This window comes from Leucopleurus acutus, assembly GCF_964270905.1.
Source record: "Leucopleurus acutus genome assembly, chromosome: 3".
Classification (NCBI taxonomy): Eukaryota; Metazoa; Chordata; class Mammalia; order Artiodactyla; family Delphinidae; genus Leucopleurus; species Leucopleurus acutus.
Window position 1 is genome coordinate 167565540 of NC_139145.1, and position 24084 is coordinate 167589623.

Below are 24084 nucleotides of genomic sequence, written 5' to 3' on the forward strand. Positions count from 1 at the left end.
ACAGCTGAAAAACTCCTCAACAGAAGCTGGAAAGCTCGATCCCTGCTAAGTCGGGGCAGCACCTACCCTGAGTGGGAAATGCGGGGGCCGGCGGTAAGGCTGGAAGCCAACAGGCCCGCCCTGCTGGAGGATGGCTTGGTGGGCTGCATGCAGGCCCTCCCCCACCACGGGGAGGGCGTTGTTATTTCGAGCGTGCTGGTTATTGTTAGCTTGTTGGTTTGCACTGTTCTCATTTTCTTCCTGGTCTCCCAACAAATAGGAATGAAGATCCCTGTGTAAAAATTGCATCAGTGAAAATGCTCACCTCAGATCAGAATAAAACAGAAGACGCGAGACGCGAGACTTACTTTCTTGATAATTATTACTTAGGGGAGAAAATGTATGAGTAGAATCTATGCACGGCACTGCTATTATCTCAATCAGCTCTAAATGTTGCTGCGTGCTTTAAATTAGACCTTCCCAAACATAAAGTTAATTAGCCTACAAAATACCCATTCAATCTATTTTATGTTTTCTTCAGCCAGTATCTGAGAAGAATCAGTAACTGAAAAAAAAAAAAAAAAAATGTGCAATGCCCAAGATACTCTATGTGAAGAATTTTAGGGAAAAAACTATCAACTTCTTTTTTTCTCTGTAGATGACTACTGTGTCTGCTGTGACACGCAGCTCGACTAAAACATCAAGCCACAAATCAGTTAAGGCACAAATGAGATGGGGGGAAGGAGAGGGCTCACGGTAGGGCACTGAGCTGTTAGAGAAGGATAAATGTTCAAATACAACCAAATGCATATAGGCATCCCTTGGAGATACTGTGGGTCTAGTTGCAGACCACTGCAATAAAGCAAGTATTGCATTGCAATCAAGTTTTGTGGTTTCCGAGTGCATACAAAAGTTATGTTTATACTATACTGTCATCTATTAAGTGTGCAGTAGCATTATGTCTTTAAAAACAATGTATATGCCTTAATTTAAAAATACTTTATTGCTAAAAAATGCTAACAATTATCTGACAATGCAAGGTTGCCACAAACCTTCAATTTGTAAAAAATACAGTATCTGTGAAGCACAATAAAAGAAAGTATGCCTACATTTCACATTAAGGTATCTACAGGATGCCACATATTTTCTGAAAAAATGTTTAAACTACCGAGATTAAACTTCTAAATAAGTATATAATATATGAAGCTTGAAAAAACTTAAATGCATACTGCTGACTAAATGACTGAGAAACCAAATCTGAGAAGAGCTAGCTCACTTATCAGGTTAGGACTTCTAAAATAAGGGTAACTTGGTTTGTTTTTAATGCACTGAAAAGTATTTTATTTTTACCCTGTGTAATGAAATGAAAGAACCTGGGCCAGCAGCAACCCTCTGTGAGAGGGTAAAAACATGTACACATTTCTCCATAAAAGGATACACAATGATTAGAAAAATAAGAAAAATTTAAAACTTTAATAAGCTTTAAACAATACACCTGCAGATAACACTAAATTGTCTCTTATTAAAACTAACTTTTCCTGAGTGGGGCATACTTTTTCAGAAAGGTTATTAAACTGACACAAATGACACACGTACGAGTCACCTGCCTGTACTTACAGCAAGTATCCAGCAGTAACAGTCCACGCTCGCACCAGTCCCTTCAGCCACTGCCGCGTGTGTCCCTGTTCAAGTAACGCTGGTAAGACAACTTGAAGCAGAAGCAGCTCAAGGGACAGTTCACTCACTGGAGCATCACTGAGAGTTACGAAAAGCCATATTTTACAATGTGAATTCGATTTTCCCTTATAACTGTTAGACATCATATTAGACATTTAATGGAATGACAACAAAACTTCTTGAAGAGTCAAATGAACTCACTGTCTTTATCACCTCATATCCATTCTTCCTTGAAGAACAAGGAACATCCCTCAACCAAAAACTGCTCCCGACAAGGGTTGCAATGACCTTCGTGTTGTTAAAGTGGCGGTCAGGTCTTGGTCCTCACCTCATGTGCCGGCTTAGTAGCGTATTACACAACTGGTCGCTCACTGCTCCTCAGAACACTTTCTCCATGAACACCTTTCCGAGACACGCTGAATGCGACCTCCTGGGGCTTCGAATTGCACCTTTCTGTAAATTTCTATATACTGCTCAGACATCTTCCCTAATTCCTAACTTATACATCCAAAGTGCCAACTCAACGTTTCACAGTACACACGAGACATCTTAAGTTGATCATGTTCAATATCAAATTCCCACTCTTCCCCTTAAATCCTGCTCTTCCGCAATCTTCCTCATCCTAGTAAATGGCAACTCCATCCTTCCAGGTGCTCAGGACAGATACTTAGATCCCTGACTGCCTTTCTTCACCCGACATTCAAACAAGCCAGAGAATCCTACTGACTGTACCCTGATACCCTGAATCTAACCACTTCTCATGACTCCACTGCCACTTCCTCCCTCTCAGCCACCGTCGCCTCCCACGGGGATCACGGCATTACCCCTAGCTGCCCTCCTGCTCCGGCCCTGGCCATCCCAACCCTGGCTCTTGTCACAGCCTCCAGAGTGATTCCTGTGAAACCTCTGTCAGACCACTCTTCAGCTCAACCTTTCCAAGAACCCCCCAAATCACTCAAGTTAAAGCCAAAATGCTTACTTACAATGGCTTACAAGGCTCTCTAGGACCTGGCTTTCCATGACCTCTCTGACCTCACAGCCAACTACTTTTCTCCTCCTTTTACTGCAGCCAAACTGGTCTCCCTGCTGCTCCTCAAACAGACCTCAGGTCACTGCATGTGCCCACCTCCCCTGCAAGGACACTCTGCCTTCAGGGGTTCACATGGCTCCCTCTCTCATCCCCTCCTCCTTCAGGGCCTTCCTCACCTGTCACCTCCTCAGGTCCTCACTAGTCACTTCCCTGCTTCGTATTTTCCCATAGCACTTACGACCCTTTGACATATTACGTATTTTATCTATTTTATTGGCTGCCTCCCCAAGTGAAATATAAGCTCCACAAGGGCACAGATTTTTCTTGATTCTGTTTTGTTCACTGTTACATCCCTTGTACATAGAAAAGAACCTGTTATATAATGGGCCCTCAATTTTGCTGAGTGGAAGAACAGACTAAACACTGTTACAAAAACTTAGCTAAAATTCTAGGTATAAAGAACTACCAAAAAATGGGTCTACGCCAACAATATATAAAGCCAGAAACCGTGCTTCCTGGTTCTCACTGTGACGACCCAATACATAAGGAGGGAGAACCGACTTTCTCTAGGTAGGGAAAAACTCAGAATAAAACCTCGATTTGGATTTTGACGAAAAGACAGCAGAAGCATGCCAGGCAAACATGGGGAAGAAGGTCATTCCAAACAGAGAGGGAAAGACCAGGAGCAGCTAGGCATTTATGGGGAGACTCAATGGAGGCTGAGCGTGGCTGGAGAGGAGAATTCAAGTCAGACAATGCTGGACAAGATGCTCGAAAGGCAGTGTGAGATGCCGAGCCTTGGATGTCATTCTAAATGACCCAGATATTATCGTGTACGTTATGGAGGAAGAGGCAGGTGTGTTAAGGATGGATTATAAATGGGAAAAAAACAGGAGGGCCTAAACTAAGGTATTAAGTGGTAAATCACATTGAATTAGACAAGAGACTGTAAAAAGAATTAGAACTGACAAGATTTAAAGACTAATTACAAGTAAATTTGAGGAAGAAATCCAATTTGCCTGGCATATTTAGGTGATGGGAGGGATGAGGCAAATCACTGAAAAAGGGATTATAGGAGGAATGGCGGAGACTAGGTTTCCAGGTTACTTAAGTCTTTAAATCAAAAAAAGATTTTCCATTTATAAGCCATACAGCCTATTTTAATCTACAATTAAATGTATATCTATGGCTACATTACTTATGATGTGCTTTTCATACAAAGATGATGCTACTAGGTATCTCTCATTAGGAATGTTAAACATTTCAATGCTAATCAAAGGCACACTTCATTTGCAGAAAAGTAAGTCCTTCTTTGGAACATGTAACTGCTAAACTAACAATTATGTGATTTAGAACATGGCAAAATTTAGTTATCAGATGATTTCTAATAACTGTAAGAAATGAATGTTTTAAATAAAGGTACTCTGAATATCAAATCCCTACCAGAGTTAAATTAGTAAAGCTTCCGAATTTCAACAACTTACCTATAGAGCATGACATTGTACGGAAGAAAATTAGGCAGCAGACTCTTAATTATCCGTATAGGTAGCCAAAGCATCAGGAGTACAATGGAGCCAAAGACAATCTGCAGCAAGAAAAAGGGCAGGGGACCACTGTAATCACTGTAAATCTGAGAGACAGGCAGACTTCTGAACGTACACATCCAACACACCATCCAAGTCTATACGCGCCCAGGCCACTGAGTGTTCTCATTCAGCACACTATACTTGGCTCACTCTATGTGGAGACTGCATACCTGGGACAGCTGCTCCTCTCTCTCTCTAGGACACGAAGGCTCAAACAGGAGCCACAAAGGATAATCACTGCATGGTATGTGAAAAGAGAGCTAGAAACTCATAATGAAGGATCAAAATTGCCTGCATCTTAATAAACCACCTGTAACAATAAGACATGACCCATACTAATGGCTACAAAAGTTTCCAAAGAACACACATCATTGCTTTTAAAATTTTATCTTGGAAAAACTTAGATTTAACTAGGTAATTTCTTCTTCCAGGCAGGGAAGAAACTTTGAGTTGCTTCTGTTAAGAGTTTAATTTAGAAGCTATTAACAAGTCTCCATTGCTTCAATGCAAATTAAATGTAATTCAGAGACCCATAATTTGGCAATCAATTATACTACTAAAGAACCAAAAGGCATTTTTCTTTACTTACATTTTATTTTTATCAAAGTAACCAATAAAACAGCTATTTGATAACCAACTTCCACAGGCTTAGATAAACTTAATTCAATCTACTCTACCAGTCCTCCTGACCAAAAAAAAAAAAAAAAACTAAAGTGTAGCCCATTTTACTTCAAAAACAAAAAAAGTATGCTTACCACTGACAAAATAAATCTTCGGAGATGCCTATAAATAGGCAAGTGAATCATTTCTTGTACTGGATTAAAATCTGGATCATTCAAATTCCTTAGAAACCATAAGACACCAGGTCGAAGTACCTGCAAATATATTTTAAATGCTATAAATATTTACCAATGTCTTCAGGCTCTGCATATGAGCTAAAACATTAATAGAGAAATAAGCTCTTAAAATTATTTTGGCATCTTATAAAATGGGCCCTAGAAAATTCATATAGTTTTCCTGGGAAAAGAAGTTCCTAAATCAGAATCTTTATTAAAACTATCCTGTGTTTGATGTCCTTTGATGCTTTTAACCATTCAGTGGAAAAATTTAAGTACAATTTGTCAAGAAATCTAGATCTCCAAGATGAAAAATAAGTTTTGTGGGCTTCCCTGGTGGCGCAGTGGTTGGGAGTCCGCCTGCCGATGCAGGGGACTTGGGTTCGTGCCCCGGTCCGGGAAGATCCCACATGCCGCGGAGCGGCTAGGTCTGTGCGCCATGGCTGCTGAGCCTGCGCATCTGGAGCCTGTGCTCTGCAACGGGAGAGGCCACAACAGTGAGAGGCCTGCGTACAGAAAAAAAAAAAAAAATAAGTTTTGTTTGTTTGGTTTTTTGGCCTCGCCACGTGGCAAGAGGGATCTTAGTTCCCTCATCAGGGATAGAACCTATGCCTCCCGCAGTGGCGGCACAGAGTCCTAACCACTGGACCGTCAGGGAAGTCTCGAAAAATAAGTATTTTTATAAAAATTATCACTATATTGTATAATTTGGAAAGGATTAGGTTACAATTTATAAGTGTCCTAAACGGAAGATGTGATTTCAGTCTCACACTTCCCGAAAAGAGTTACATTAATTAAAAAACTTTCAGTTTCTCAGTATCTTCATTTTACCATCTACATCTTTCCCCCTTGCTCAGTAGGAAGCATCAACCTTAAAGGCTATGGGCGATGGGCAATGAATGGGTCTGGGGATTAGTTCTGGGTGGCTCACACTCACTGAGCTACCCTGTATAAAAAGCATCTCATCTGCCCAAATTCTATTTCTCCACCTTCCAAACAAAGGGGTTATGATATGTGAGCTTTAAGGTTCAATCTAACTCTAAAATACTAGGATTCTGTATCAACAAAAAACCACATTGATAAAATGAAAAAATTCAGTATAAAATACTTAATCACTGAACAACGCAATTTAAAGGTCAGGTATAATTACAATTAAAAAACACATTATTAATGTAGTCTCAATCACTAATTTCAAAACAAGGATACAAGCTTTGTTTGCAAACAGAATTTACTGAACTTATACTATATGATTCAGGAGAATATTTTGGCCCCCAGGCTCATCCCCAGCTCCTCAAATCTCTCAAAGAGCAAAGTAACCAAAAACTGCATTAAGCCTTTGTGCTTCTGTGTTCCATTCACACTGGATTAGTCGTCAGCCTGCTCCTTTGGGCCCTGCATATCTCCATCACCACTCTCAATGGAGTAAGCTAACTTGTTCCATGGCTGTATCCCTTCCCAGGATGCAAAAATCAAGGAGAGTGGAGACTGTGTCTCTGTTTCTCACTATTACCCCAGCATACATCACAGTGTCTGGCACAGAGTGAGCATGCAGTACTATTTGGGGAAAGAATGCACAGAGGAAAGTACACTTATCAGAATTACTCAAGTTTTATACTTCATTTTGTAGCAGATGACTAAGCATGAGATGTATACTAGTCAAATACTGACCCTATTTTCACTGCCCCCAAATCAGTAAGGACTGCATTCTGAAAACAGGATTAGTAAAAGTACCCATCTGGTGAGTGAACCAGCATCATAAAGGACCCTCACTATAATTCTATACTTTAGGTGTCTGCTTCAAGACCACTTTACATATTTGATCCTGCAAAACCATACCCTTTGGGTATTTCCAGCATTAAATGTCCCTGGATGAAGTCCAAGACAGGCTCACATCACATAAAGTTCCAAGAATATGTATTTGAGGATGGTTAAAATACCAAGTAAAACAAGTGTTTTAATTTAATTTTTATCCCTCAGTCTATTCATCTTTCAAACTCAAAACTAATTAGACAGAAATAATAAAACTTGTCAATTTTTGAGACAAATGACTAAAAAACAGTTTAAAGCAATTGAGCCAAACTAGGCTATTAGCTGTTCCCTCTTAGAATAAAATAACAGAGAAAATGATTTAGCTAGGAAACCATCATAGCCTTTAAGGCATGACTTATGGTTAAGGCAAAAGTCCTTTACGTAAATGTACAGTGTTGGAACTTCCCTGTAGAACTTACCTCTCTCAGTAACAGAATGAAGGAGGCAAAGTAGAACACATATACCATTCCCACCAGCCAATGCAGAAACATGGTAGTACCTGGAGCCGACTGAAAGCTCAGTTCTCGATCTTTCAGAGTAGCATCAAACATTTCCTAAATCAAAACAGTACACATGAGAGAGATTTGTACTGCTTACATCTGCTGAATTAATATCTTCATATTCTAGGAAGTGAATGAATCACTATGCATGTAGGTTCTGATGTTTCTAGAATTACAGTTCTGTTAAAGCCATTTCATCGTATCACAGAAATACAAATGATATAGGTTGGATACCATTTCAAAGACATATATGACACTTCAGAAATTTTACAGAGGCAATACTGATAAACCAGTTGGTGAATAAGAACTTTACCAATACTGCTATTGTGAAAGAACCATTTTTGGTTAACATAATACTTTCCTTTCTTGGTTAGAGGTATGAATTCATGACAAGTTTTAATAGTAAGGTATGGGAGAAAATGTTATTTCAAAACCAAAGGCAGCTTTTCTACATTTAAATTTTTTTGAAAAGTAAAAAAGTGGACTTCCCTGGTGGCACAGTGGTTAAGAAACCGCCTGCCAATGCAGGGGACATGGGTTCGATCCCTGGTCCAGGAAGATCCCACATGCCACAGAGTAACTAAACCCGTGAGCCACAACTATGGACGGAGACTGCGCTCTGCAACTACTGAGCCCACGTGCCACAACTACTGAAGCCCACCCTCTTGTGCTGCGCAACAAGAGAAGCCACCGCAATGAGAAGCCCACGTACCACAACCAAGAGTAGCACTGCTCTCTGCAACTAGAGAAAGCCCACGTGCAGCAACGAAGACCCAATGCAGCCAAAAATAAATTAATTAATTAAAAAAGAAAAGAAAAAACTGATGATCACTGACAGTCATTAAAGATTTTAATCAAGACTAAACACTTTAGTTAAAACAAATGGTTAGGTTGAATTAATTATTACAAAGGCAGTCTTCTTTTCAGATTACTCTTTTTCGGTTTTTTTTTTTTTTGCACCGCATGGTGCTGCCTGCGGGAGTTCCCCAACCAAGGACTGAACTCAGGCCACAGCAGTGAAAGCACCCAGTCCTAACCAACAGACCACCAGGACCTCCCTCGAATTACTCTTTTTATACACAACGTCTTGGCATCTTCATAAAACTCAAAAGAGTTAAACGAGGAAGAGAACTTTCCACTGGTTATCAGGAAGGTTCCAGTCAAAATACTCTAACATCAGAAATGGGCACAGAGCCTCACAAAAATCAGGTACTCAGGAAAAATTAGCAACATTAAGACTCTACAATGATACATTCTCCGAAAAAACAAACTATTATCAAATATTGACTTTACATTAAAGGAACACACCCTAAAGACCACTTTTTAAAAAGCCTTTAAAATTATCAGATTGTATGACAATGAATAATAAACTCACCAGGGAACAAATATCCAGCCACCAGCCACAAATGAGAGGGAACACTCCAATTTCTACCACCACTAGCAAAGAGACCTTAAGTAAAAACAAAGGTCATCAACATCACTCAAATGGGAGAAATCATTTCCAGTCTTAAGTTATAACAGGAATTACCTTCACAACAATATAGCAGACTCCCAGCAAGCGACGAGACCTATGAAATTTAACAAGAGTTGCCAAGCCCTACAGCATGTAGTCAAGGAAAACCTGAACATTTAAAGAAAGATACAGAAAAACAAGGTCCTACTGTATATAGCACAGAGAAACATATTCAATATCCTATGATAAACCATAATGGAAAAGAATATTTAAAAACAGAATGTATACATATGTATAACTGAATCACTCTGCTGTACAGCAGAAATGAACACATTGTAAATCAACTATACTTCAATAAAAATTTTTTTTGATTAAAAAAAGGATACAGTGAAACAGGTAACTATTTAGGTAAGTTAATATTATTTGACAGACAGAATTTATTCCATATTTTTTCTGCTCTCATCCTCACTACAAATACCTACAACTTCTACTAAAAAGACAAGTAGAGAGAAATAGTTTTGTCATTAATAAGAACAACCCTTGGGTAAGCACAATAACATTACTGAACACTAAGCTGGTTCATTAAAGGATACATGACAAATTATCAGTGTTATTGCTAGAAGTATATACCCAACTATGGTCGTGATTAGGCCTTCAAAATGGGATGCTTGGACCTAGAAATAAGAAAATAAATAAACAAAATGTAATTTCACCACATGGCCTACACCCCAGTTTAACAATGTTTATTAAACAATCCAAGTAGACTAAATGTGAACTATCTCAGGAATTTGTAACTAAAAAACAACTATAAAATCCCCTCTAGATGACACCTCTGCAAACCAGATTCTCCCATGGACTGCTATTTATTACGAAAAGATGAGGTAAAATGAAAAAATAACACTTTACTCAAACAGACAAAATAATAAGAGTAGAGTGAATTAAATTTTACAAAAATAAGAAAAAAGTTGTAACCATCTGCACTTCAGTCCATTCTGAAGTGGACCTGCTAAAGGCTGAGCACTGAAAAGAGCAGCACAGAGTCCAAGCCGTCCTCTGGCCAAGGTACATCTTAGCCACCCTATCTCCTAACCACAATGTTTCAGTTTCCCTTGCTCGCCAAATCTGTTTCATTATCAACTTACAAAGAGTTAAGAGTTTGGATAGTGACATATACGGCCCAAGATACCATCACCTTTTGGTTCCTGAATTTCAGGTAGCAAGTGATGATAGTTTATAAAGTCAAAATTTATCAAAGCATTTATCTGAACTTTCCAAGTTCTTGCATTTAACTAGTGAGAATTTGGAGATCTCTATTAAATATCAGAACATGTCTCTTTGCCATTTCAGAAACTTCAGAATGTGATCTCTCAGGATTCACATATACAAATTGACCAGAATATTCCAGCTATGTCAGCTTTTCTTAAAAGACTAAATATTTCTGGGGACCCCCCAAAATAGTAGTAGTTGTCCATCCAAATATTTATCTAATTCTGAAAACCCGCAATAAAATGTCAAAATTAAAGCAAATTTCTTTAGAAAACACCACAGTCCATCATTCCAACACAGATCAACATTTTAAAAAATTAATATATCATTACCTTTCTGAATTCACTATGGGGCAACTAGGGAAAAGGGAGAGAAAGGAGCACATAGGCCAACAGAGCAGGTCAAAAATCAGCCTGTAAGAAAACCTTCCCACAGTATGTCTCTGGCCTGCCCAACGGGAAGGAAGACAGTGCATCATGGGGCTCAGAGAACATCTTCCACAGCTGGCAACATGTCCTTCTATGTCTTAGGCCACTTCTGGCTTAGAAGAGGTGAACGAGATGATGCTGGATAACTATTCCTTTGTATAAGGCAGACTGAGAAATGAAGTAACTCTTTACAATATTATTACTTAGTCAACATATATCAAATTTGGGGTAATTAATAAAATTAAGTTTGCAAAAGTATCATACTCACGTGTTCTTCAAATCCCAAACCAACAAGGGAGAAGTGGCCAATGTGGTACGGGCAAAATGCTAAAAGGGGGGGAAAACTCAATGAAAACTTCAAAATCAAAACAACGAACACTCTTACTACCAACCCCACTAAAAGGAACAAAGGCTTCTTGGAGAAATGCAAGATCTCAGAACCAAAAATGTACTGTCGGGCTTCCCTGGTGGCGCAGTGGTTGGGAGTCCACATGCCAATGCAGGGGACGCGGGTTCGTGCCCCGGTCCGGGAGGATCCCACATGCCGTGGAGCGGCTGGGCCCGTGAGCCATGGCCGCTGAGCCTGCACGTCCGGAGCCTGTGCTCCGCAACGGGAGAGGCCGCAGCAGTGAGAGGCCCGCGTACCACTAAAAAAAAAAAAAAAAAAAAAAAATACTGTCTGTGACATTCTCTACAACCGGAGAACAAAAAAGTTACCAAGCTCCTAATAAACTCATGGTGAAAGGACACAAGAACTATTGTGAAAACAGTCTCACAGGCCTGTGGGAAGAGAAGAAGATATGAGCATCCAAAAAAAAACCACAAAAAAATCCCAAAACTGATGAAAACACACTGAATACATACAAATTCATGAGTTCATAATACTCAAAAAAGGGAAAGCCAAAAACAAAAACCACAAAAGGAAAAAAGCAACATAATAGAAAACACTTTTATCACTAAGGAAAGTTGTTAGAACATCAATTCCTTATCCTGAAAACTAATAATTTAAGGAAAAAAACTGCACATCTGTCCTGCTTCTTCCAAACAAACAAATTCAGGTTAACTAAATAGTTCTAGCTGATAAGATCAAGCTCTTCTTTACAGAAAAGCCAGCCAATAAATGCATAAAAATGACAGAATTTGAAAATCACCATTTTGTAATGCCTAATAAAAATAAATTAATTCAGGCAAGTATCAATGGATAATAAACATATTCGGTAAAATGTTGATGGAACACTAGATATCTGCATAATACTAAAATACCACCTCCCACAGATTACTTTCTGATGTTTAAAGGGAAAAATGAAACCTAACAATAGAGGCTTCAAGATACTATCACCTGAACCACAGACAAAGGTGGATAACCAGACATCATGTACCTCCTGACATGTCATAATAATAGGCAAAGCATGACCAGTGAAAATTCTGTCCCAGAAGTACTGAACCTGAATCTAATCAGGCCTCAGATTTAACTTCCAGTTTAAAAGAAATATGGAGACAAAGGAACAAGGTAACAGAATCAACAGGACGTCATCGGAACAAAGTAGAAAGTGAGACACGTAGAAGACAGCTGACCTAGTGTCATCAACAAATCAATGGCAAAATAGGGTAGGGGTAGATGAGGGGAGCAAATAAAAAATATTCTAGATCAGAAAAACTTAAGATTTAACAACCAAAAGTAACAATAAACTACCAGGTGTAAGATAGGCTCAAGGATGTACAACAAGGGGAATACAGCCAATATTTTGTAGTAACTGTAAATGGAAAGTAACCTTTAAAAATTGTAAAACAAAAAAAAATTTTTTAATTACTGTAGGTTTAAAACAATTTCAATATCTGGGTAAGGTAAACCTCCCTCAATATACTTCTTTCAAAATCTCCTTGACTATTCTCAGCTCTGTTTTAAAAACAGATGAACTTTAGTGCAATTTAATGAATTTTTTTTTCCAAAACTGAAAAAAAAAGGTAACAGGTAGACCTTACTTGAATTCTCATTCAAACAAAGCAACTATAAAATGATATTTAAGGAGACAATCTAGAATTTTTAATATGATCTATTATTAGGTAATATTAAATTCTGGTAATTTTGTAAAGTGTCATGATATTCTGGTTAAATAAGAAAATAGCCTTAAGACAGGAATAAAGACGCAGATGTAGAGAATAGACTGAGGAACCGGGGAGGGGGAAGGGTAAGCTGGGATGAAGTGAGAGAGTGGCATGGACATATATACACTACCAAATGTAAAATAGCTAGTGGGAAGCAGCCACATAGCATAGGGAGATCAGCTCGGTGCTTTGTGTCCACCTAGAGGGGTGGGATAGGGAGGGTGGGAGGGAGATGCAAGAGGGAGGAGATATGGGGATATATGTATATGTATAGCTGATTCACTTTGTTATAAAGCAGAAACTAACACAACAATGTAAACCAATTATATTCCAATAAAGATGTTTAAAAGAAAAAGAAAATAGCCTTAAAATGTTCATATTAAGAATTTTGATAGTCTCTTTTCCTCAAGTCTTTCCTTCCATGTTAATATAACTGTAATTCATTCTCAGTTAATAAAATTTAATTACCTTTTTTATGGCAAAAATAACGGAACAGTATAGATTATTAGGAAAGGGGAGAGGGAGACTCAATCATAAAGACAAAAGTCAGAGTGAATCTACAGGGATCTGGCTGCCAAACCTTTTTGACCAAGTGTTCATAAGTAGAAAATTTTTTTAACAGGTATTCCCAATACACTTGAATTTCTTTATAAATTATACACATATACTATTTTATTAATATATTATGTGTATTATGAAGCACAGGCAAATTTTAAAGCGTGCGAAATAACTAGATGCAGAATTTTTCCTATTTTATTCTCACACCCAACTCTGAGGACGACTCAAGCAGGCCCTTGGGAAAGGCAAACTTTCAAATTTCAACTCTATTTATATATATAAATATTAACCTAAAGCACCAATTTTAACAATCAATTTCTATCCCATTACACAGAAACTACTAGATAGGTACCCTGAAATTAAGATCAGTTTCTTAGGATTGTTCCCTTCTACTGAGACAGCAGCACTGTAAGGTTTTATTTCTGCAAAGTATAATACATGACCACAAAGGTCCAAGAATGCCAGTGGAAACTGCAGTAAAGCAACCCAAGTAGGAAAGAAACATGAGTGTTGCTTAATCCCAATGACTATGTTCATCTAAAAGGAAAAGCATATTCCTGAAAAAAAGAGGAAGTTTTCCTAAAAAGAGGAAAACTTCTTGTTCCATTTCAAAAGATCCTAAGTATAATGTGCATACTAAGACAAAAAAAATTTTTTTCATAGTATAAGCTTAGGAAGTTGGATTAGAAAAATTTACTTAGTTGAGATTTGCTTTATATAAACAAGAGTTCTTATTTCTATAATTCATGCTTTAAAGGTGACTTATTCCTTTAAACATTAATTTAGCACTAAGCTTTTCTTACAAGAACAAAGACTAAAGTCTATATAGATCATTTTTTCCTCTCAAAGAAAATTTGGTCAAAATCAAGAGTTTCACACTCTATATATCAATTATTTTACATAATGAGAAACAAATGCAGAATAATCTGCAGACACATTTTCACCCCCATATGCAAGGGAAAACAACAAAGAATGGGCTTCCTGTTAATTTGCACCATCTTAAATATCTACTAAAAATTAAGAATGAATGGAACTTTTAAAAGACATTGTGTTTCAACAAGATACAGATAAATTTCTTTTGCTCTTTTATAGATAATATTCAGAAAACAATTTTTCTGTCTCATCCTTGATCTATTTATTCAGTCTCTTCTTTGACCATATGGCTTCCTATTGAAGACAACTGTTTCCTGATGAAAACACTGCTTTCTTGTCCCTAACACAGAGCAAATAACTTGGAATTTGGTGGAAGAAACTTGGAAAATATTCCTCCTTCTTAGGAGTAATTCATATGCACTAAGGAAGGAATTTCTCAAAGATATTCCCTATACAGAGATCTGCAGCCTGAGGTCTCTCTATGAGACACCAATAGTACAGTCTAACAATAACCCAATTCTATCAGACTCCACCTTGAGGAACTGAATTCTAAAACCTTGGTTTACTCAACTGTTTCCCTTACCTTTCCCCAAAGCAGAAAAACCTGTCAGCTACATCTCAACCCTGCCTTCCTTACTCTCATGACCCCCAATGGGAGGGACTCTTAGTGTTGTCACAGAATCCACATAGCTACAGTTGTTAAAGTGTTTGGAAGTAAACTTTGCTGGAATCTGGTTCTGAGGGGAATTACACTTTCCTCAAGCCTATATCCATCTCTGCGACAGATCCCAAGCCAAGGTCTCTGGTAAGGCCTTGGTCAGGATTTTAACAGATGAAAACAAGATCTTCTGCCATAGGGAAGAACACACAGATAATCAGCACGAAATTAATTCCAGATGTGGAATATTATATAGTCTCAAGTCAGTCTAAAATTGGCTTCTACAAAGAGAGACAGAAGTGCGCAACAGAAGCAAAGTTGGTAAATAACCGTAGTCAATGTTGCTTAGGAAAGAAAGTAACTGTATACCTGGGGTCTTCCTATACCAGATGACTGTCTAAAACTGTTTCATATATTCCTAAGTTTAAAAACAAAACAAAACTTGTAACAAGACTCTTAGAAAACTAAACTCCTACCATAATACCATAAATAAAAGCATAAACGCCACTTACCAAAAACAAGAATGAACAGTGTGTTTAAAGACACCACCCAGAAGACATGTTCCTAAAGGAAAAGAGCATTAATAAAACATATTCATCTCCTATTTGATTTATGTTTAATCCATTTATTTAGTTATAAGACTGATATTTTTACTATAATTTTGAGATTTTGTTCAGAAATTATGTGTAACTTCATTTTTCATTAGACAGCTCATAAAACTAAACCTAATGAAACTTAAAGTTCATAATGTCCACATGAAAAAAAATCAAAGAAATCAATCCATAAACATTTCCTCTTCAGAAATTAATAATCTATCACAAACTACACAGATTCTCATAAATAATCGCCAGGTTTAAGTCATATGACACTAAAAAATTCTAAGTAAAGAAAAATTTGAAAACCACATTATTTCTGAACAACATATCAATGTAAACTGCACAGCACTTCTTTCAGTGTCCAGTGTGTTCTCATGCCTTCTTTAAGGTCACTTGATCTTCTCTGGTCCCTTCTGTCCCCATGGCTTTCTTTGTTCAAGTCTCAGAATATGCGCTCTCACCTGTCCACACTCCACGCTTATGTACTACCGCCTCCAACATGAGGCCCACCCATCTATTCCTCCGCATGTGCTCAGTCACGCTCCATGCTATCGGGACACCCAAGCCTGTTCGCCCAGGCCCACTACCTCCTCCTACAATCAAGTTAAATGATCCTTCCAAGGGGGCCATGGAGGAATATTTTCATGAATCTTAACATGGTAAGATTTTCTTTTTAGAAAGATTATTCTAATCAGGTTCCCAATTTGCCACAAATCCAAGTGGCAAGAGGATGATAAGTCTGTTTAAGAGAGGACTACTACTGTACATTCCTACTTAAGCATGTGGGCTCATATCACTTGAATTTTTCAGCTTCTCTGCCTTAAGGGCTCCCAAACTGTCCTTATCCTCAATATCTTTTGTGCCTCAACCTCTAGTTATCTTCTATAAAAATTCCCTGCTGACAACTCCCCTCTGCTAAGAAAGGCCTGACTAAGCCCTCTTCTATGCCTCTCGTGTCCTATACACACTGTTTGTCAGAGTCTTTACCTAAAGTTCCTTGTTTACATGTTCATTTCTCTCTACTAAACTATAAAGTCTTTGAGAACAGGTACCCTATTTCATTCATTTCTGAATCATCCAGTAACTATCACAGCTGGCACACGGTACATATTGAATAATTTGTAACAAATGCATGAAGTCATCCTGTGGTTTTTTTCTAAAAATTAGAATGGATTTGAATTAACACCACTGCCTCAACGACTTCTATCACTCATCTACGAGGGACTGATAAAGTACAGAAATGAGTATACAGCCAAATAATACCTTCTATACTGACCATACTCAAGCCTTGAATAGGAGCTCACTAATATCACATTCTTACTAATCTGTGAATTATCATCAAACACATTCCTCAAAATCCTCACACTACTAACCTCAACTTCCTATTCTGGCCTGAGGAGCCAGCCTGAAGAGGAAGCCAACACTGTGGAAAGCAGAGGAGACAGATGGAAATTATCTGACTCTTCAATGACATTGCTGAGCCCCTGGATCAAGCACACCTGAAGCCCATCCTGCCTCTGGACTTCCTCCTGTGTTACTGGTTTGGTCAGCTGGGGTTTGGCTACCTGCAGCCAAAGTCATCTTGATACCTAAAGCTATTTAAAAATCCCAAATGGCAAGTGATTTTGTATTACAGAACCTGAGAAGAGCATCATTTCTCCTTAAAGAACAAGTTAATTAAAGAACTGTTCTTCACCTTACAGTTGTACTCTTTATTATTAAGGTAAAGATAGGAGAGGCGCAACAAACAGGGGGTTCCCTCTGTGAATAGTGTAAAACTGCGCTGTTTTCACCAGTTCTGGCGTTAAACATTGCAAGGTGGGACTTCTTTTTTTAATCATTTTTTTAAAATTTTTATTGTTTATTTTATTTATTTATTTTTGGCTGCATTGGGTCTTCGTTGCTGTGTGAGGGCCTTCTCTAGTTGTGGTGAGCGGGGGCTACTCTTCATTGTGGTGCGCGGGCTTCTCTTGTTGCGGAGTATGGGCTCTAGGCGTGCAGGCTTCAGTAGTTGTGGCACACGGGCTCAGTAGTTGTGGCTCATGGACTCTAGAGCACAGGCTCAGTAGTTGTGGCGCACGGGCTTAGTTGCTCCACGGCACATGGGATCTTCCCGGACCAGGGATTGAACCTGTGTCCCCTGCAATGGTAGGTGGATTCTTAACCATGGCGCCACCAGGGAAGTCCCACCAAGGTGGGACTTTAAAAGAAAGCCAAGTATTCTTAACTACCATCAACTTTGAATTTCATTTTCTAAAAATCAAATATGTTTAATAATTTCCTTTGTAAATAATATTACCTTTATGCTTTGCCAGTTATTTTCAATGCACAAAACAGACTTTCTTCAACATATTAAGTAATCAAAAATCACAGGGCATTCTGACCTTTAATATAAAAAGCCAGAACATACTGTAAATCTGAAATCACTGAATCACTAAGACAAATAATTAAGTCGCAATTCTGTTATTTAAAAAGATTAGGTTGCACTTCCCTGGTGGCGCAGTGGTTAAGAATCTGCCTGCCAATGCAGGGGACACAGGTTCGAGCCCTGGTCCGGGAAGATCCCACATGCTGCGGAGCAACTAAGCCCGTGTGCCACAACTACTGAGCCTGCGCTCTAGAGCCCATGAGCCACAACTACTGAGCCTGTGTGCCACAACTACTGAAGCCCTCAGGCCTAGAGCCCATGCTCCGCAACCAGAGAAGCCACCGCAGTGAGAAGTCCATGCACCGCAACGAAGAGCAGCCCCTGCCGCCGTAACTAGAAAAAGCCCACGCACAGCAATGAAGATCCAACGCAGCAAAAAATAAATTAATTAAAAAAAAAAAAGATTAGCTTTACTTACCAGAAAAACGAGTGATCCATCAAGTCCTAGCATCTAAAATAAATAATATGCATTAATTTAAGATGCAACAGGATTTTTTATTCTATTTATGAAAAAAGCTCATTTTCCTTTTAATATTTTTAAACATAATATTTACCCACTACTTTCCAATACAGCCTATCATTTTCAGAGAGTGAAAAACTTCTGTTCTTGGGAGTTTTATATTTTGTATCTTCTTTTAATCCAAATTATATGATTATAAAGTTAAAATTTTCTATCTTGGGTTTCAACTCAGTAGATATGGAGCCAGTCAAGATTTCATGATACAACAGTATTACTTTGTCAACTGAAGCATCAGAATAATACTTAAATTTAAATTGTTACTTCATTTTCAAAAGTGCACAATTTCAAGTTAAAGATTTTGTAAGTGGAGCAAGGTTTGTATTAAAGGCCAGAAGATAGAAAAAGGTATCAATAGACCTTTATCATAATATTTTTAATATTTTCATCACAAATAATACATTACTTAATTTTCCCTAGAAATTGAAGTTCTGGTAATTGTTTTCATTAAATGTAACTGGAAAATTAGTGTATACATCTAAATATGGTCAACTTTAAGATATACATTAGGATTAAAACACTAGGATACTTGATAGAAAGAAGTCTTACTCACTCTTTCCCATGTAAGCTCTTCTGCAGCTCGGTCCCACTCTAAAGCATTCCAGTTCATGTCATCTGGAAATATAATTGTAGTTTAGAGATTACTGATAGAACTTGAATTATAAATAAATATACTCTTTTAATTTGGTGTTTTATAACTGTTGTTGAGAAGGTAAACCACACTTAAAATATTTCCAAACTGAGTATTTGCTTGTTAGGCAATTTTTAAAAAACATAAACAAATACAACATATAAAATAAGATGATTCTAGATTGTGATAAGTGCTAGAAAGAAAATAAGCAGGGTTATGTGAAACAGAGGCATTCAACAGCTCTAAATCAAGAATGAATATGGTGGATTTGAGAAAAGTGAAGAAGCCAGGGGACTAGAATTCTCTGGGTGAGGAGGAGAGGGTGGCAGAAGATGCAGTATGACAGACAGACAGGGATCTGATCATACAAGAGGAATGTGAAGTCTGAATTGTTTTGTTCTTTAACATAATGGGGAGATCACTGACAGATTTTAAGGGCAGAGAGCAGTACAAACACTATGTGGAGCAAGAATGGAAGAAGGAAGACCAGGCAGGACCTACTGCATTAGACAAACAGAAGGAAACAAGGGCCACCACTAGGGTACAGGAGCCGCAGTCTCAGAGCCTTTGAACATATACCCACCTCTCCCTGCAAAGGCCCCCTGCTCCCATTACACAACTGGCTTCTTTTCATCCTTCACGTCTCAGCTCCAATATCACTTACTCTGAGCTACCTGAGGAACCTTATTTAAAATAGGTCTCTCCTCAGTAGCATCCTCAGAGCAACGTGCACATTTACCACAATGTGTAATAACAAACTTGTTCACTTGGATATTTCTACTTCGTCACTAGACCAGAAACTCCATGAAGGCAGGGACCTGGTGTTTGAGTGCCTGGCACACAAGAAACACTCAGGTATCAGCAGTGATAAGTGGACCCAGAGACAGTGCAGTGCTTGACAGGAAAACTCTGGGGCCAGAGGAAAGAAAAGAAGGTGGTGACCTACTGACAGCTGACTGACAGGCTGGTCTCAGAAGTTCTTTACCACTCTGGAGTTATACTGCCAGAAAATGAGAAACTGGTTTCTTTGGGTGCTATCTGGCCTGCAGAGTACACTTCAAGAATTCTTCTTTGATAATAAAAGTTGTACGGACTCAATAAAAATGGCAAAGGAATAAGATAAAACTGTATCAAGTTCCATTTTAAAAAAACAGGATCTATTCCAACTTACAAATAATTTCTTCCCATCCATCCTATAAAAAGTCCTGTGTAAAGCAGAATTTTATTTTATCTCATCTAATCTTATTTTATTTTATGGCCGCACCATGCGGCACTGTGGGATCTTAGCTCCCCAAAGAGGGATTGAACCCATGCCCCCTGCAGTGGAAGCTCGGAGTCTTAACCACTGAACCACTAGGGGAGTCCCTAAAGTACAACTGTAAAACTCAAAATGTGCCCTGCTTCATAGAAAAAAAAAAAAAGTATGCATATGTATATCCATAAATGCAAGTCTGCCAAAATAAAGTAAAAACAGGTTAGAAACAGAACTTCAAACCCATTAAATTTTGAAAACTCCAATGCTCCCCAAGGTGAGCTGGGAATGGACTCATGGTCGTGAAGGAAGGCTGAGCACAGGCCGGCAGCCATTACCCTGTGCCCCATTGTTGGCATCAGCTGCATCTTCCCCGCCCGCGTCGTCCTCCTCCTCATTCTCCTCCTCCTCCTCTTCTGCCTGGTCATCCTGGGCTGCAGGGTTTTCCCCCACCACTGCGTTCTCAGCTGGTGGGTTAGCAGGCTGGTCGGGGGCAACATTTTCAGCACCATTTCCTCCTGCTGGAGCCTAAAATAACAGAGGAGACCAGAAATTTGGCTAACTTGCCTCAGTTTTGCTCTATTTTCAAATAGCACCCTCCCTTCTAAAAAAAAAACAAAACTAGCAAACAGACACAAACTCTATTAAAATTCCAGAAAAACCCCACCTCTCAAGGGCATTTCTTCTAAATGTATCTGAATTTGGATCAACTTGGTATGTAAGAACATAAACTCATTTAACAGTGTACATATTCATTCAATATAATTTAGAGATGAACATTTCACAAAGCATTACAGGAAACAGGTTAACAAATCTGGCTATCTTGAATACATCATTCCGTAATCCTTCTTTATAAGGCATCTCTTGTCTTTACTGACCACTTCAGGGATGAAAATATATTTATGTATCTGTTTACACACATACTGATATATAACTTAATTCTCAGTTCACACTTGAGGAAAGGTTTCTCATTTCTGCTCAGGAGGGTAAGCCTGTCCATATGAACTTTATCAGTTTCCACAAGCACCCTTCTCTGGCTCTTCCTGAATTCTGCTACCTACCAATTGCAAAGACCTAGTTGTAGTTAATTAAAACACTGAACTCCTATGGAGTTAATGAAGATTCTAAAAGAACTGTATTAAAATGCTTCAAAATATGAGGTACAATGATTAAAATATTAACACTAGGTAAAAACTTGCTTAATAGTCCCATTTTTCATATGTGTGGTTTTCAAAGGCGAAGTTGTACTCTTAATTCTGTAGAAAAAAGGGTATGGCAGAATTTGATGAAATCAATCTTCACACTAAAAAAAGCCAAAGGTCCTTAATTGAAAAATTAAGTCGTTAAGTATCGTTAAGTATTATTTTGAATTTTATAGTCAATTTTTTCATAATAAAATTTTACAAAGGGCACATTGTTTTTGTATTGTGAGTAGCCAGTTTGGGTTCTTTTTTACATTTTCAGCCCTATAATTTCTCAGTAAACAAGATAATAAAAATCATTTATCATATCTTCCTCTTCTTAATGTCTCTAGCAGACACTCTTGTATCTAAGCATGTCATCTCATAAATAAAAAGTAAAACTGTACAAGACTGTTATCAACAGTACTCCAATTTTTCTACTTTTGGTAATGTTTCTACTAAAAGCAACAAAGGTGAGGCATTTTACACATGAAGAAACTAATGAACAAAGAGGGTAAGGGGGCTTCCTTAATGTTATGCAGCACGTCAGAAGCCCAGGCAGGAGGTTTGTATATTAACTGCCAGGCCGGCGGTAAGCTGTTAACCCAGGCAAAGGGAATGAAAGAGCATGCAGTATACCCCCAGTACTGTTCCCAGTCTCGCTAGAAAACTAAGAGGCAAAGTAACAACAGCACTCTTTTGATTTTTCACATCTCCTTTAATCTTCTCCCAAACGTTGTCACTGTCCTGCTTTGCAATGAGGGACACGGGAGTCAAGGGTTTGGGTCTTAGAGGGTGACAATAATTCTTATGTCCTACCCAAATAAAATGAATTTGGGGATAGAGGGAGCTACCTCATTTTGGTGATGCCCAGCAGCGTTGAAGGGCGGAGCAGCATGCTCCAGCCAGATCGGGGCTCCCCCGTGGACTATCTGCTCTCGCAGCCACACCAGGCTGATGAACGCACACAATGTGCACGTCACCACAAAACAACCCTGCAAACAATCCGCCAACAAATTGTCCCTATTTAAAAAAAAAAAAAAGTACATAGAATTACTCCAAAGAACACTTAAAATTAAGAAACCAAAGGTAACAACATTCACTTTACATAAAAATCTCAGAAAGAACAAGAAAAGTCAGTCATAACTTTCTGGTGAAAAATCAGTCTCTCAAAAAGAATTATTTCTGAGGATGGTGGCAATTTATCTATCTTATAAGCTGGCCAAACATGTTTATTTATATATTTGTATTATATGTGTTCATATTATAGAAAGCAAAGAATAACATCAGAACTACATAAATTGGCTATCGAGCCTCTCTTTGAACATAGCTGAGAAAAAGGAAGGCAGCAAGCAAAAAACTGAAAGTAGCCAAATACTTGACAAAGGTCAAGTATTAAATACATGTAATTTCCTAAAGATACATGACTCTGTCCAACCCTTACTAAGAATATCCTTATCCTTATTTTATACACAAGTTGAACCAACTTAGTTAGCTGATACTTAAACCCATGTAAATGAACAGAATCAGCAAATCAGAAAGGTGGAGAAGGGCCTCTAGAAAGGCCTAAAGACAACGTAAAGGAAGGCTGAGAAATACACAGTACACAATGCGTGAGGCAAAGGAGCCTGTGGTACATTTTACAAATGCCTCATTTAGAACGCAGATTAAATTTTTGATGCCAACTGCAAATACACCAAAAGTATATTAGTTTCTCAACAAATCCAGACAGATCAAGTATGGTTCACATGAAAATACACGCAGTATAATAATGCTGAAGACCTCTTTGTTCTTTTCCTCTCTGAAGGAGCATATCCTTCCCTGGTCTATGTCTGATTTCAGAGTAATTCAAAGGTAACTCAAGAATCTTGGTAGCCTTTGGAAAATTCACCACCATAATAGACATTTTTCCCTCCATGGAGAACTTAAGGAAGGGTCAATTTGGGAGACCTCAGCCTGGTAGCTCCAAACTGAACTAATGTGGCCCTCAGATGTTATCTGGAATATACCTTAATCAAAAGAGGAATACTAATCACCCCCTTGCTAAGGACCCCTCCAGACCATTAAAATTTTGATAGGTTGGGACTAAAATACCCCCTTCTCTACTCCTTCCTTGTCATCAGCAATAAGAACAGCAACTGCTTATTGTAGAGTTTATTGTAGATTTTTAAATGGTGACAAACTGTAGAATCCTTTCCTTTTCCCTCACACCTTGAATCTGGGCTGATTTGTGAACTGTCTGGACCAGAAGCGAATTTCCTGAGTTCTAAAGCCTAGAAGAGAGCTTTCAGGTAAGCTTCCACTCTCACCCCTTTAGAATGCTGCCCTGAGGCCACCATGTAAAGAAGCCCCACTAGCCTTCTGAAGATGAGAAGCCATATGGAAGAGCCAAGGTATCCCATCTTAGACTACCCAACCCCAGTGACACATATGCATAATGGAGGCGAGCCGAACAGATAAATGGATCAGCTGAGCCCAGCCCAAACTGCTAACTCCCAGAATTATGAGCAAATAAAATGTTTGTTGTTTTAAGCCACTAAGTTTTAGGGACAGCATGTTTTGCAGCAATAGTTAACTGATAGACTGTGCCTAGAGATGCTGAGGAACCGAGCTACAGAATATGTAGCAGCTGCTAAGATATTAAGAAATTTTAAGTAAAATTTCAGAAAATGGATTCTATAGAGAAAAATGAAACATTACTCAGAAAAAATAAGTGATTT

The 24084-nt window shown here is 38.4% G+C and overlaps 1 protein-coding gene across 2 annotated transcripts in view; it reads right to left on the bottom strand.

Moving 5' to 3' along the window:
- Window positions 1-24084, bottom strand: part of MARCHF6 (membrane associated ring-CH-type finger 6) — a 76435-nt gene that overhangs the window by 22516 nt on the left and 29835 nt on the right. For both annotated transcript variants that reach the window (XM_082836605.1, XM_082836604.1), the window contains exons 6-19: window positions 22219-22387; window positions 20522-20711; window positions 18854-18915; window positions 18202-18234; window positions 15272-15323; window positions 10833-10891; window positions 9464-9544; window positions 8946-9014; window positions 8793-8867; window positions 7337-7471; window positions 5028-5147; window positions 4171-4271; window positions 1597-1734; window positions 67-271 (exon numbers count right to left, since the gene is read on the bottom strand). In XM_082836605.1, the coding sequence (XP_082692731.1) occupies window positions 67-271; window positions 1597-1734; window positions 4171-4271; window positions 5028-5147; window positions 7337-7471; window positions 8793-8867; window positions 8946-9014; window positions 9464-9544; window positions 10833-10891; window positions 15272-15323; window positions 18202-18234; window positions 18854-18915; window positions 20522-20711; window positions 22219-22387 (1489 nt within the window). The remainder of the gene's footprint in view (window positions 1-66; window positions 272-1596; window positions 1735-4170; window positions 4272-5027; window positions 5148-7336; window positions 7472-8792; window positions 8868-8945; window positions 9015-9463; window positions 9545-10832; window positions 10892-15271; window positions 15324-18201; window positions 18235-18853; window positions 18916-20521; window positions 20712-22218; window positions 22388-24084) is intronic.